Here is a 14,254-nt window from a genome sequence, read left to right on the forward strand (position 1 = left end):
AGAAAGGAGGACCCACTTGTGGCTTCCTGGGGGCTCTCTACCAGGCTGAAACTGGGGTGGGCAGGGCCAATGCAGTCTCAGAGGTGGTCCAGACACTGACAGGGCTCGGACCTCTTCCCTGGGTCAGGTTCTGCCAGAGTTGAGGCCAGGCCCTTTAGGGTGGAGATGGGGGTGAAAACAGATGCTTCCCCACTTCTTCCTTCCTTCTCAGTCTGGCTGAGAATCTGTCGGAGGAAAGTCCCTGGGGTGGAAGGGAAGTGAGAGCTTCCACCCAGAGCCCAGGCAGAGGGGCAGAGCTAGGAGACAGAGCTAAGTGTGGCTTTGCCAGTTGTCTATATTTGCATGCTGAGCTCACTGCTGTTCTTTTTCTCCCTGGAAAATAAAATGACATCATGATGGGGGTTGGCAGTAGAGTAGTATGTTTGGGAAAGGTAAAATGCATACATACATACCAAAAACACAAAGGGGCTGGCCGACTTCATCTTAGACAAAGATTTGTGGCTCCAGGTCCAGGGAAGGAGGCCCCAGTATTGCTTCTGATCCCCACCCCTACCTCCCACCCTCACCCTGCAACGTGGATAGCCTGAGCGGTCATTACCTATGATCATAAGGTTGGGGTACAGGTTTTTCCAAAGTCAGGCAGCTAAGAGAACCTAGAGGCTAAAGGCCTTCCAAACCCATCAACTCTAACGTACTCTGTGCCTCCCAGGGTCCCAGCCATTGTACTCATCGTAAGGTCAGCAGGGGAAGAGGGTGTCCCGGAGGAAAAGAATTAAATCTGGGAATCTGGTGCTGAGGTTTACGAGAGGACTTAGCGTCTCTCCCAAGAGTCTTCCAGATCCCCAGACCCTCGATCCCAACAACCCCCAACTCCCGCCGATCCCTGCTCCTCCCCGGCTCTGACGTCACGGTCAGCCGGGTGGGGCAAGGCAGTGCTGGGCTCGGGCTCTGCGGGCGGAAGCGGCGCCACGGCGGGAGCCGAGGAGAAGGCTCCGGACGGACGCTGCTCAGGAACCCGGGACACCGGTGTGCCCGCGCCCTGCGCACTCAGCCCCGAAGCGGTGAGAGGGCGCAGAGCGGACCTGTCGCGTGGAGGGGGCTGATTTGGGGTCTGGGCTTGGGGGGGCGTGGATCCGGATGCCTGGGCAGGCAGGGTGGTGTGGGGCCCGGGGCGGGTCCGCTGGGTCAGCACCCTCCCCCCTTGCTCTGTCCCGGCGGGGAGCCTCAAGTCCCTACCAGCGCCCCGCACTCCCGTGGGCCATGCAGTGCCTGCGGACTAGCGGCTCGGTATTCGTACAGGCCTGCTTCCCGCCCAGCCGGCTCGGAGGCCATGCCCTCCCCTTTTTTGGCTGCAAACTCCCCTCAGGGGCGGCCAGCCTCCCGGCCCAACCCGCCTTGGTTTCCCGGCAGCCCCGCCGGTACCTCGGGCTCCCCACCCGGCCTTCTGCACCTGGGGAAGAGGTGGGTTTGGCAACAGCTTGTCCGGAGGGAAGGATCTGGGGGTGTAGAGGAGTGAAGTAGCTAACGTAAAACCCCTAATTAATTTCATATGATACGTGTCAAAACCGACAGGGACACACGCCTACAAGAGACACGCCAACACACACGGTGACACACACCCATGTGACTCCTACACACATCTCGTACACGACAGATCGCAAACGTCCCTGTACCGCACATCCAGCCCCCACCTAACCCCACTACCTCCCGCTTTCAAGTCCCCTGGAAGAACAGCAGTCTAACAGGACAGCTGAGTGGGGACACTGTCCCCAAGTCCACTCTATTTTTCTGGGCATCTTCCCCCAGCCCTGGGCTTCAGATTGCCCCTTATTAAAACAGTGGGAAAAGATGAGGGGGGGGAACCCTGGTCTTACTCCAGGACAGGGAGACAGGCACCTGAGGGCGAGTGTGCCTGGAACTCTGAAACTGGGTGAGTAGGGACAGTAGAGGCTACTGGTGGCCACTCCTGCTGGTTCCAGTTAGAGCCTAGGGTGCTGGGAGTGGCTGGTTTCTGGGCACCAGAGTGGCCTAGGGATGGAGGAGGGGGTGGAAGCAAGGGAGAGGGGGAAAAAGAATGAGTATGAGTCAGCCTAAGGATGGAGCCCAAGTCAGAGAGAGAATGAGGGGAATGTGTGTGAGAGGAACAGAGAGAGTCAGCACACTGGGAGAAGGAGGAAGTGAGAGATAGAGATGGTCAGAAGAGTGGGATGAGTGCTGGAGAGTGGACTACAGAGGCTCAGAAATTAGAGAGGAGGAAAGCAGGATGGTGGTGAGATGTGAGACCACAGGGAGTTAGGGGAAACATGCTGAATCTGTGTGTTTTGTTTCTCTACTGCACGTCTGTCCCCCAGGCTGTCAGAGCAATTAGGTTTACTTGCTCTTCCCTTTGTGGTTAAACACTGAGTTGGGGAAATTGCCAGAGATGCCCTAGGCTGCCGAATGCTCTGGTTGCCTACTTCCTCATTTTCCTGACACCTGTGCCCATTGTGTATGCATGTGTTATCATGCATGAAGAAGAAAACCACAGAGTCATGCCCTGCCATGCCAGCCTCTCACTCTCTCACACAGATCCTCATGCACAGTGCTACAGGGGACATCACCAACGTGCATGGAGCCAACCAACCCCGGCTCCTCTGCACCAGACTTACTCTGTCTTTTTACAGCAGGGAAGCTACTCCTTCCTAATAGAATGGTAGCTCTGAGTATTTAGTTCGGGACACTGAGTCACAGATCCCAGGAGTCCTAAGTGTTCATGGCTCCCACCAAATGGGATAGAATGAAAGCCCACAGAGAGGAAAGGAAGCAGAGGCTGAGAGACCATGGAGAGAGGAAATGGATAAGGAAGAGACAAAGCAGAAACAATAGGAACACAACCAGATGAGGGGGGTGTGGCACAGGCCCCACCCCTTCCCCACTATCAGGTGGCCCTCCTCTGCCCTGCCTGATCCAATGCCAAGTATTTTCTGGTACCCTCATCTCTGTCTTTCTTCTCTTAGACTAAGGACCAAGGGCTTCACACTGCCCCTGTGTCCAAGGGTGACCCATTTTGCTTCTTGGACTGAACTGAACATTCACAGACCCAGGTGTCATAGTCTTCTTCATAACAGGAATAAAGATATCACCCTTCCCCCACCAACAAACATACACAAACGCTGAATAGAAGGGAAAAGTCACTTGAATATGATGTTAATGGAATACTTAGGGATGAACTAAAGGAATACTTGAATTTGAGGGCTAGATAAAATTTAAAATAGGAATCCTGCGATCTCGCTACTTCTCTGCTTCTCCTTGATAACAAACCTTCCTCCCCTCTCGTTCCCCGCATAAGACTGACTGACTTAAGTGCCTATAAGCCCCCTTCCACCCACTTCAGTGACCTCCAGGTCCTTGCATCTATGTGGGATGGCTCCTCCCCTCAGACTTAGACAGCTGCCACAGATGTGAGTGAGGAAGGGAGCGCAGCAGCTCCTAATCCTTAGTCTTCTTAAATTTATTTAGGATTTGCAAGTAAATCCTAGGGAGAGGGAATAATCATGAATTAATGTCAGAATGCACAGAAATGATTTTGGTGCTGCCACCTTCTCCACAGGTGGTTATCCCATTTTGCTAGGCTTCTCAAACTGTTCCCAGGCCTGCTTCTTCTTCCCCAGTGCCCATGGAGTACCTACCTGTCATGCTCCCAACTCCTTCCTTAAAAGTTCAGTATATAATGATTCTTACCCTCCGCCCCCTTCCCCATTTCAGCGTCCTAAAGTTGGTAGGATCTTTGACAGGGCTCCACCTGGGGGTGGCTTGGAAGGAGAGGAAGGAAGGAAGGTGTGAGGAAGCCATGAGCAGAGCACAGAATGATCTGGGAGGGAAGGGGCTGACTTCCTGGCAGCTTCGGCTCCGGTTCCTGGTTCCTGCCCTGGTATCCTGTCCCAAGAATGGCCTCAGCCAGGTTGCGTGGTGTTCCCTGGGCAGCCTCTGCCCTCCCTAGAGATCTGGAGGACTCCTCAGAGCTAGAAGGCCGGGAGACTTTGCTATAGGCCCCTTAAGGATTCTAAATCTTGGTGAGGAAAGTGACATGGAGAGTGAAGAAGCCAACCTTCTGCCAAGACCTGGCATGGCCATGCGCTGCCCCCACTCCACACATAGCCTGTACCCACAGGTACAATGATCAGTGAGATGTGAGAGCAATGTAAGGAGATTCTACCTCCTTGCACCCCCAAATTTTCCCCCAGACTATCCTGCTCTTGTCTCAATAGGATCTCTCCAGGGAAGGAGGCAACCTGGCTGCCTTTCCCTGCTCTCTCAAGGGGCCTTACTCCTGCTTTGTGCCCAGTGGGTCTTACAACTCCCCACACACCCTCCCATCAAGGGGTGTCATTGTCCTGACGACTGAGGTGGGGGCACCGAGAGCAGAGGTTGCCATGGTAACCACTGAGCTGAGGCAGCAGCCTTTTCCTCCTGGATATGCTCTCCATTCCCCTGCCCCCAGGATTCCTCATTTGAGCCTGTTCTCTTTCCCTCTCCCAAACCCAGCTCTCTTCCTCCATTCTGTAGGATACCCTCACCCTTCATCTTTTCTCTGGATGTGAGTCTGTGGTTACCCACCTTCTTACATATACTCCCAGGTAGTTCAGACACATCCATATACACATTTAACTGGCCACTGCCTCCTCCCATGCCTGTTCCCATACCTGGAGTGAGCATCCATAGTGGAACCCTGGCGCACATACTTTCCCCTGTCACTCTAACATGCCCACCCCATTGCTCCTTGTATCTGTTTCACTTAGAAAACTCCTACCCACTGCCTACCCCCAGCTGATGTGGGTATCACACACATTAATCCCACCTCCCTGTAAATCTGTTTTAGATTCAGAACCCTAAATCTTAACTCCTCCCAGGAGATTCACACACACACATACACACACACACACTCTCATATACTCATTCTCTCCTCCCACCAGATCTATTTACAAATTCTTCTTCCATGTGAAAGCAGGGCAGGATGACCCTAAATTCTGTCCCATTTTCCAGCTGAGTATTTGGTCCTAGTGTCTCCTTCACTAGGACAGGTCTTGGGGGCATCCTGCTTCCTTCCCTTGCTGCCCCTCCCTTTTCAGTTCTCACACACCTGCCTCTGTTAGGGGTTCTCATCTCTGGACCTCCTCTGCCATCCCTTTTGCCCTCAAACCCCTTTTCTGGCCTCAGATTATCAGTGGAGGGGGCAGCTGGGCTCCAGAGCCTGCTGCTGTGACCTAGATTTCAAGGCAGAGACTGGTTCCTGGTGCTGACAGTCAGAGAGCATTGTTCCTGACTCAGCCTGGCAGGGCCATTGCTGGGTCCTTCTGTCTGGTTGCACTTGGTAGTGTAAGTGAGCATGCCTATAAGTGCCTGTTTCTTGTGGGGGTCATGCTGGCCCTGCTGCCTGGCTCATTGTGTATTTGTGTCACACTGCCTGCCACCAAGGGAGGCTTGTTTGTTCTGGTGCAAGAAGGGGCTGGGTATAGGGACTTCTGGTTCTATGCCTCTTGCTATGCCATGCCTTTCTGCCTGTTTTCCTGCATATAGGCCAGCAATAAGAAAAATAGGGTTGTCAACCAGCCCCCTTCTATCTGCCACATTCCCAGCCCATTGTTGCTATGATTTGTGGGTAGTTTCAGTCAAGTACAAGATCATTTAGCTCCTTGTCTCACTCCTTGGTCTAGTCACAGAGTGTTTATTACATAATTTACTCTTAAAATGGCTTTATTTTTCTGATTATAAAATATATACTCATTGTGTGGGGGGACCCCCTTTATAAACTCACTAGAGTTTCGCATTTTATCAAATCCGGAAAGTTCATTCTAAGGTCTGACCTTTCTTTCTGTCTTAGCCACAGTTCCTATCTTAGTGAGTGGATGGACAGCCTTGAATGCTGTGTATCTTTGACCTACAGATCTTCATGAAAAGGGTCGGGTAAATGCCTAGGTGAGATCTAGCCTTGCCCAGCTGCCTTTGGAGTCTTGCTGAAGGTAGTACCAGCCAGATGTTGATGCAAGCAGGTGTGGTAGCCCCCTTCCTGCCACACTCTCCCAATGTTGCATCTGAATAAACCCCTTCCCCTTGCCACCCAGCCAGCCTGGGAACTGGGCAGGGGTCCAGAACCATCTGCTTGGTATTCATGGGCTCTGGGGCCAAAGACAGCACAAAGGCTAGGAGAGGGCTGTATGGAAATCCAGCAGCAATCAAGGGAGAAAATGGGCTCCAACAAAGGTGAGTGTGGGCCCATTGCTCTCTCCCTCCCCACCCCCACATCTTGAACCCCAATGACTGAATACAGGGCAGAGCAGAGGAGCCAGAGGACCATTAGACCAAGCAACTAGGTATCCAACTGAAATGAGTTATGTGTGGGATGGTGGGGAGTTGAGTGAGGGACCCCTCTGCTTCTAGGGAAAAATGGAAGGTAGAACACAAGATTCAGCCAACCACGTCCAGCCCCTTTTTTAGCTTCTTACTGCCACAGTAAGTTTATCCCTGCCTGTGGTCATTGTTTTGGAGGTTTTTTGTTTTGTTTTGTTTTGTTTTGATGGGGTTTGTTGCAGGTGGGTGAGGTGATTCTGGTGTGGTGGAGGAGGGGGGACTTGGAGGCAGCTGGTGAGAAACTCAGGAGCAGGTTGCTATGGTAACCGCCTCCTCAGTCTGGGGAGCTGTTGCCAGGGTTACTGTTAAAGGGGTAAAAGGAAGAAATAAAGATGGTTGGGGGAAGGTGTGTAACTTGTCACTCCAGGTTCCAGCCTGGTACCTAGCTTCTGAACATCTTTGCCCTCTGCTCCCTCCTGGTTTCTGTTTTTTTTCGCCTTCCAGCTCTGGCCCTCCCTAACCTCTGTGTTCTAGGCACTTGCCTGGTAGGGTAGAGGAGGGAGTGGGAAGCGTCAGTGAGTGAACCAGATTTCACACTTCAAGCTGAGCCACCTCTCCCTTTGTTCCTCTCAACCCCAGTCATGGCTGAGTACGGGACCCTCCTCCAGGACTTGACCAACAACATCACTCTTGAAGATCTGGAGCAGCTCAAATCAGCCTGCAAGGAGGACATCCCCAGTGAGAAGAGTGAAGAGATCACAACAGGCAGCGCCTGGTTTAGCTTCTTGGAGAGCCACAACAAGCTGGACAAAGGTGGGGGAGGGGACACAGGCATCCTGCCAGCAGCTTTCCTGGGGCTCAGTTCATTCAGCAAATAGAAATGAGCTTCAAGCTCCTGTACACAACTGTGCACTCCTCTCTGACAAGGCAGGGCAAAATTGAGATGCTCTAACAGCTAGGGCCATGGTCTTTACATTCGTCGATCTGTCCCTTGTCAGTAAAAAACATTCAAACATAATTGTGCTATTACTGTATACAGTGGAACATTAAAATAGAAGTTGAAAGTGATAAAATTTAAAACCACAACTTCTTAAGATTTTATCCACTTTTGGAGACTACTTCTCTGGGAGGGGCTCTACAGAGGAATTGGTATGTAAAGATGACCTTGAAAGGCAAATGCGATTTCAAAGTCAGGTCTTGAAAAAGCAAGAGGTACTGCTATGCATAACCTGTATTGGGACATAGGTTCTGTTTAGAAGTGGCTGGAAAGGTAAGTTAAGGCTATGCCATGAGGGGTCTTGGGAGACAGGGTATTTGATAGGTGAGGTGAGTAACCTGAATCTGAGGAAAGCTTGGGTAGCTGGGAGGGAGGCTGAGGAGGATATTAGACTACTGTAGTCGTTAGAGGGGAGGAACAAGGGAAAAGGTCTAATGGTGCCTGCAATCTTCTAGAACTGGCCAAGTCATGAAATCATCCTCTGGTCATGGCTGTGCCTTCTCTCATTCATAGTTGCTTTTCTCACTAGGCCCAGAAGCTGCCCTGGTTGTCTAGAGATCCACTCCTCCAGTCCCACCTGTGCTATCAGGAATTTTTTTCTGAAGCTTAGTTTGAAGAAAAGTGGAAGAGGGACAGGGTATGTGTGGGAGTACTTGGAAGGCCAGTTAATTTTTCTATTCTGCCTTCCCCCCAAAGTCAGATGTGGTATTTAACCTAAATCCTTCATTCTAATTCATAATCTAGAAACTTCACTGATCAACCATCTGCCCTTCTTAGGAAGTCATCTGTACTGCTCTTTGGTGCCTTAGCTTTCTTTCCTTGGCTTAGTAGCTCTTCTTCTATTGTCCCCTCCAATAACTAATGTGAGCAACTGAGCCTTGGTTCCAGAAGCCTAGTCTGGTAGAATATGGGAAGCTGACCTCTAAGGCTTAGCTCTGATGCTCAGTTTCCTGCCCTGTTCTAGACAACCTCTCCTACATTGAGCATATCTTTGAGATCTCTCGCCGTCCTGACCTACTCACTATGGTGGTCGACTATAGAACACGTGTTCTAAAGATCTCTGAGGAGGATGAGCTGGACACCAAGCTAACCCGTATCCCCAGTGCCAAGAAGTACAAAGGTAAGAAGCTGTGCCTTCATTGTGCACTTCTGCCCCTCCCATGAATGATTCTTGGAGTGCTTGGATTTTGGGAGCACAAAGGCTGATGCTCTGTGGGCCTAATGTCTCCCACAACTTCTGTCCCTGGACATGTCCCTTTTTGCCCCCAGACATTATTCGACAGCCCTCTGAGGAAGAGATCATCAAATTGGCTCCTCCACCGAAGAAAGCCTGAGCAAGGGGAGGAAGAGGAGGAAGGTTGGACCTTCAGAGGACCACTCCCTTCCCCCAGTCTCCAGGGGAGGGGGCAAAGGGCACCCCCCCAAATCTACCCACTTACTAACCTGGTCCTAACCCCCTTACTGTGCGCGTGTGTGTGCGTGTGCGCACGCTCTGGCTGTCTGTCTACGTGTCTAGCTCATCTAGCTCCTCTTCCTTATGAGGGGCTGGGGGTCAGAGGCTGGGGTAGAGAACACTCTTTTCCCACTCTAGGGAAACTATGAATATAGAAACGGGCACATTCCTTCTACATCCCCTTCCTCCACTCTTCTCCCATGTCTGTCAAGGGTGAGAGCAGAAAGGACTTGAATTTTCCTGCATAGAGAAGCAGAGGTGGGGGCGAGATGAGATGATCTAATAAAAAGCAGTGGGAAAGAAGGTGAAGGAGCTGCCCATCCCCCACCTGGGAAGGGCACAGAAAAGCCAGAGTTTAGTGTTAGTTCCTGATGCTGGACAGGCTACAGAGTTGTTTCCAGCTATTCCTCAGGTTGAAGGGTCTAGGCACCAGCAGGTCCCTTTTTGCTCCCCTCTTATGTGCCCAGGATGGGTATGAGCCAGGGATCTAATGACAGAGGACCACTGGATCCTTTTCTGGCCCCAAAACTCTAACCCAACAGAGCACTCAGCATTAGATACAGCCCCACCCCCGACCTCTGCTCTAGTGAAACTGTGCTGGGAAAATGCCCCACTGAGCCTGAAATGGAGCTAAAGGGCAGAAAGAGGGTCCTTTTCCACTCCTTCATTCCTACTCAAGACTGTTGCACATATTGACCCTGAACCTTGGGAGGTTGGGGAATGAGATCCTTAGGTTTTAACTCCAATTCTGCCCCTGCCTACAGGGTCCCAGGATGGTTATTGTAGAAGACTTTCCCTCTTTACCTGGTCTAGAATACCCCAAGCCCAAAAGAAGGGAAGAAGTTAATTACAGTGTTTTTCTTTGCACTGATCCCAAATTCAATCCAGGAAGGAACTTGATAACCCCACTCCCTCCATATCCCCACACTGTGGGCTTGTGAATGCCTCCTAGCCGAATCACTACAATACAGTGCCCCCAGCCTCCTGCCTGTCCAAGATGACCCCCTGACCGTGCTAACTGTGTGTACATATATTCTACATATATGTATATTAAACCCACACTGCCATGTCTGCCCTTTTTTGTGGTGTCTAGCATTAACTTATTGTCTAGGCCAGAGTGGGGGTGGGAAGGGAATGCCAAATGAAGGGAGTTGCAAAGTCAAATAGCTACATAGTCAAAACAAAACTTTTTTTAACTTTAAATTCACATGTAATCTCAAGAGACTATTTACAGAGAGTTTAAGTTAGGAGCTTTTTGGATGTGAGAGCAAAACTCTTAATGGGAGGGGAGGGCTAGCTGTTGGAAGAGGGAGGAAGCCAGACTGGTTGGAGAGTACCTTCTACTCCTAGCCCAGCCCAGCCTTCCTGTCCCCTCTGGCCACTGCTGCAGACACCTGCCTTAACACATACACCTCGAGTACTCCACAGTTTTGCCTTAAAGGACCTTCCCAAGTTCCCCCAGGCTTGTCTGGCTTCTCCCTCTAGAGGGATAATTGTAGAATTGGGAGGCGTAAATGAGCATGAATTGTCCTTCCGGTCAAGACAGTTTATATGAGAGCAAAGGAGCGAGAGAATGAATATGAATGAGAATGAATAAGGAGATTTTCTGTTAAGAGAGGAGAGGATGAGATGGGGAGAAGACATGGTCATTTTCAGCAGTCTAATTTCTCTGTAAGGCAAAATAACCTTAAAAGACTAATCTGCCCTCCCACCCTCTGTACTGCTGTGAGATTGCTCCGTCCTGTGCTCCTCTGTGTGTAGTGTGCACGGCCTTGTTCTAACCCTGGAATAAAGGTGACTGACCATAACTGTATCTGATTCTAGAATTTATATAATCAGGATTTTGAAGACTTGGAATGACTGGGAAGGGAGCGGGGGCAATCCGTCACTGCAGCCTGGAACAGAGGCCAAGAAAACACTCTTGAAAGATCTCTCCTCCCCCATCTCCTATGTATCACTGAGCTACGAGACCTATTCCACTTAAAACAGTCTCCAGTTCGAGCCCAAGCACTGGAAATGGCAGATATCCCAGACTGGACTTCCCCAAACTGCAATAAGGGCAGGGCCAGCCACCTACACTGGAAGGAGCAAAAATAGCCCAACAGAAACGAATGGCCCACATATCACACAGAGCAGCAGTCAGGGGTGGGGGTAAAGCTTTACTAAGTGAAAATATACAACAGATTCCAGAGTGCATGGTTTTTAGCCCACTCCATCACCCACCCCATTTGCAACAGGACCACAGATCACTCAGTCACCACACATTCCCTAACTCAGGAAGGAAGTGCAGAAGCTAACATGTGGTATGAACTGCTAGGGAAAGGGGGCAAGAGGGAGGAGTGTCTGGGAATTCCATCCTTTCACTCTTCTCTTCCTTTCTAGCCTGTTTAGTAGAATATGACTATCTCAGGATACAGATTCCTGGTTGGGGGTGCAAAGAAATAGCAGCAAAAGCACTTAAGAGTAAGAATTCAACTGGGACTTCCATATTCAGTGACCAGTGATAAGACAGGTCTCCAAGGACCCATCCACATTAATTGGTAATCCTTAGATAATGACTTGTCCCTCAATCACAAGATGTGGATAAGGAATAAAGTCAAACCCAGGAGGTCTTTTCCTATATTTATTCTTCCATTTGGAAGATAGTTGTTGTGGGGTTGGATGGTATAAAGAATCAAGGCAACTCAAAAAACAAAACTAAACTAAAGCTAAGTGTGTCTTCTGTCACGCGCGGTACTAGCAGAGACAGTCTGCAGTGGCAGGACCATTCCTGAAGTCAAAGTTCAGTCAAGTTTTAAGGATGGGCCAGTCTTCAGTGAGAAGAGCCATCCTGTGAACCACCCCCCACCCCAGACTTAAAAGAGGTAGGAGATCTGAGGCAAAGAGCTGATAGCAATTTGTTCCTCCAACCCCAAAACTATGACAAGAGGGCAGGGAAAGGGAAAATTGAGGATCCTTCCATTCATGAGCCTCTTTCTTACCAAGGGGTAAGCAAGTCCTAATCTCCCACGGCTATATACATAGAGGGTAGGCTGACTCCTGGTACCACCCCTATATCATTACTCTGTGTCACTCTCTCCCGTAAGCCCCTTTATTGCAGTCATAGAGAATATGTATGTAGGTATTTAAACTTTTTAACAATAATTTTAACATATACATCCAAGTTTGACTTGCTTTTTTAATATATTTATAGGTATAAAATTAGGCCTCTAACAGTGATAGGGACAGGGAGATTGCTGCCACCAAACCTTTTTTTAAAGTAACAGAAGAGGTAACACCCTTCCTATTCTTCCTCCACTTCTGCCCCTCCTCCCACCTCCCACCAACCTCCCTCACCAGACCTATTTAGGGGGTGATGAGATGAAGAGAAGACAGTAAAGGATACATAATCAAGTGCAAGACACTGTGATAAGTACGGAGTACGAATGGGTGGAAAGGAAAGTGAAGTGCGGGATGGTTAGGGGCTCTAAGGACTTCCCAGAAAAACAGGATCCTGGGGTGGGGTGGGGGGGTGGGGATAACGTAACTGTCATAGATTTTTTTGAAAATAAAGGGGGGGGGGTAGAAAACCTAAACCAAAGAGAGAGTGGCACTTCTACTACCACCACTACTCTGGCTCCTTGGTACTGAACAGCCAGTTATATCCCCAACCCCCCACCCAAGAAACAAGGAAGATTAAAGAAAAGGAAATGCCATTCCCTATCCCAAACCAGTTAACAAAACAGGTTCCCTCTCCCCCATCAACAGGCTTTGGGAGAGCCATTTCTACGGAGTCCTATGCACCTTTCCATGGAACCCAATTCCAGGCTCAACCCCACTCCTAGGTACTCTCTGTAGGTTCACTCTTCTCTGGCTTTATCCTTCTCCTGGGATATCTTTCTTTTATCTAAAGCAAAAAAGTCCAAAGTGCATTTCTGCTGAATGTAAAGGCCTAGGACAAGAAAGGGCTCCCAGGCAGAATCAGGTCGGCAAGCCCAGCCTGCCCCTCCTGGGTACGAGGCCTCAGGATGGCATGCACTGCACCCGGTCCGGGCCTCCTCCTCGTCCGAAGTGTCTGAGGAGCTGGGAAACTCATCAGAGTCTGCATCTGTAGCCCCGACCCCAGGATCTCGCCAGCGCTGTAGAATGGGAAATGCTTGTTAGTAACTGTCCTGGAATGACAAATCTGTTTGGTCTTAGCTATATAATTCAGATGATCTAGGCCGGGGGTCAGCAGAATTTTTCTTAAAGGAAGAGACAATAGATACAGGGTCTGGCACAAATAACGCACCTTTTTTATAAGCTGGTTATCTATACCAAATCTTTTATTACAAAATCATAATCATATAATTCTGTAACATAATATCACACTCAAGAACACCGTATGACATTTTAGGTGAAACGATCAAACTGCAGTCCATCTCATAAGAGATATTCATGTACCTTACCAACCACACTCAATGGCATTATTTCTGCCGGACCCTGTATTTTAGACTCATGGGCCATGTGTCCTAACTATGCAATTCTGCTGTTGTAGTGTGAAAGCAGTCATAGACAATAACTAAATGAATGGGTGTGGCCGTGTTCCAACAAAACTTTATTTACAAAAATAGGCAGCGAGCCAAATGCCATAGTTTGCTAAATCCCTACCCTAGGCCTCTTCTGGCATGAGAGGAAAAACAGAAGGGTTACCCTAAGACTTACTCCTTTTCAACTCCTTTCCCCACTCATGACTTTGCCTTTATGAAGACAGCACTGTGCATGTGTGGTGATGGAGAAAAAAAGCAGATACCACCCATCTCTGCTGTTGGCTCTTCTGAGGCTACCTCAGAGCTCTGATGGGAACGGGGGACAATGACTAGGAAACCCAACCAAGACCACCTGATTCCTCTTTAATGCAGTGAGGAAGTGTGCACTGGAACTTGGGAGCTCACTTCCCACTCCAGCTTACCCGGTGATGGCGTCTCTGTCTCAGGTGATGCATGAGGAACCAGAGCATGTGGCTATCAAACAGGTCAGTGTGGTGCAAAACTATCTTCATCCCGCTCCCGCTTATTCTTCTTAATCACCTGGAACCAAGAAGGGTTGGGGACATGCGGGGTACGTCATGAATAGGGACCCTGGACCTGATGAGAAAAGACTGTGTTCTGTCCCAATAAAGACTTCCCTTAGGAACTGTTAAGCTGAAGTGGAGCTAAGTTAGACTAGGAGAGAGTGCCCCAGGTCCATCCATTAAGAAGGTGGGACTCTTTAAATAGAATGATTCTTCCTAAAAATGTCCCCTATCCCCAATCTAGCATGAACTAGAAGGACTTCGAAGCTCTCTGCTGGAATGGGACTGTTCCTAGATGGGCAGGAACAGGAATGTGTGTGGGAGGGAAGTGTGTTTAGAGCAGTACCTTTGACACAATGGGCAGCAAGTTATTCCTTCCTATGACGAAGAAAGCTCCTAAGAGTACGCAGATAAGTAGCAAGAAGAAAGAACATGTGCAGTCAAG

At 49.7% G+C, this 14,254-nt stretch overlaps 2 protein-coding genes across 3 annotated transcripts in view; one reads left to right on the top strand and one right to left on the bottom strand.

Moving 5' to 3' along the window:
• Positions 1-903: 903 nt before the first annotated feature.
• PEA15 (proliferation and apoptosis adaptor protein 15) lies at positions 904-10,585 on the top strand. 2 transcript variants are annotated; one of them, XM_028530640.2, is made up of 4 exons: positions 904-1,061; positions 6,967-7,140; positions 8,289-8,444; positions 8,594-10,585. In XM_028530640.2, the coding sequence occupies exons 2-4, from the start codon at positions 6,969-6,971 to the stop codon at positions 8,656-8,658; spliced, it is 393 nt and encodes a 130-aa protein (XP_028386441.1). In that variant the 5' UTR covers positions 904-1,061; positions 6,967-6,968; the 3' UTR covers positions 8,659-10,585. The 2 variants fall into 2 exon arrangements, with proteins under 2 accessions (XP_028386441.1, XP_035870943.1); XM_036015050.1 differs by having other exon boundaries at positions 926-1,061; positions 6,832-7,140.
• Positions 10,586-10,923: 338 nt separating this feature from the next.
• Positions 10,924-14,254, bottom strand: part of DCAF8 (DDB1 and CUL4 associated factor 8) — a 40,782-nt gene continuing 37,451 nt past the window's right edge. Inside the window, 4 exon segments of the mRNA XM_036015049.1 lie at positions 10,924-12,809; positions 12,812-12,895; positions 13,708-13,785; positions 13,787-13,825. Of these exon segments, the coding sequence (XP_035870942.1) occupies positions 12,780-12,809; positions 12,812-12,895; positions 13,708-13,785; positions 13,787-13,825 (231 nt within the window). The 3' untranslated portion in view covers positions 10,924-12,779.

The sequence above is a fragment of the Phyllostomus discolor genome, chromosome 14 (genome assembly GCF_004126475.2).
Source record: "Phyllostomus discolor isolate MPI-MPIP mPhyDis1 chromosome 14, mPhyDis1.pri.v3, whole genome shotgun sequence".
NCBI lineage: Eukaryota > Metazoa > Chordata > Mammalia > Chiroptera > Phyllostomidae > Phyllostomus > Phyllostomus discolor.

Excerpts from the sequence above, each read along its gene's own strand:
- PEA15 (XM_028530640.2), top strand. The coding sequence starts at position 6,969 with ATGGCTGAGTACGGGACCCTCCTCCAGGACTTGACCAACAACATCACT. Across the intron at positions 7,141-8,288 it reads CCACAACAAGCTGGACAAAG|ACAACCTCTCCTACATTGAG; the intron begins GTGGGGGAGGGG and ends GCCCTGTTCTAG. Across the intron at positions 8,445-8,593 it reads CAGTGCCAAGAAGTACAAAG|ACATTATTCGACAGCCCTCT; the intron begins GTAAGAAGCTGT and ends TTTTGCCCCCAG.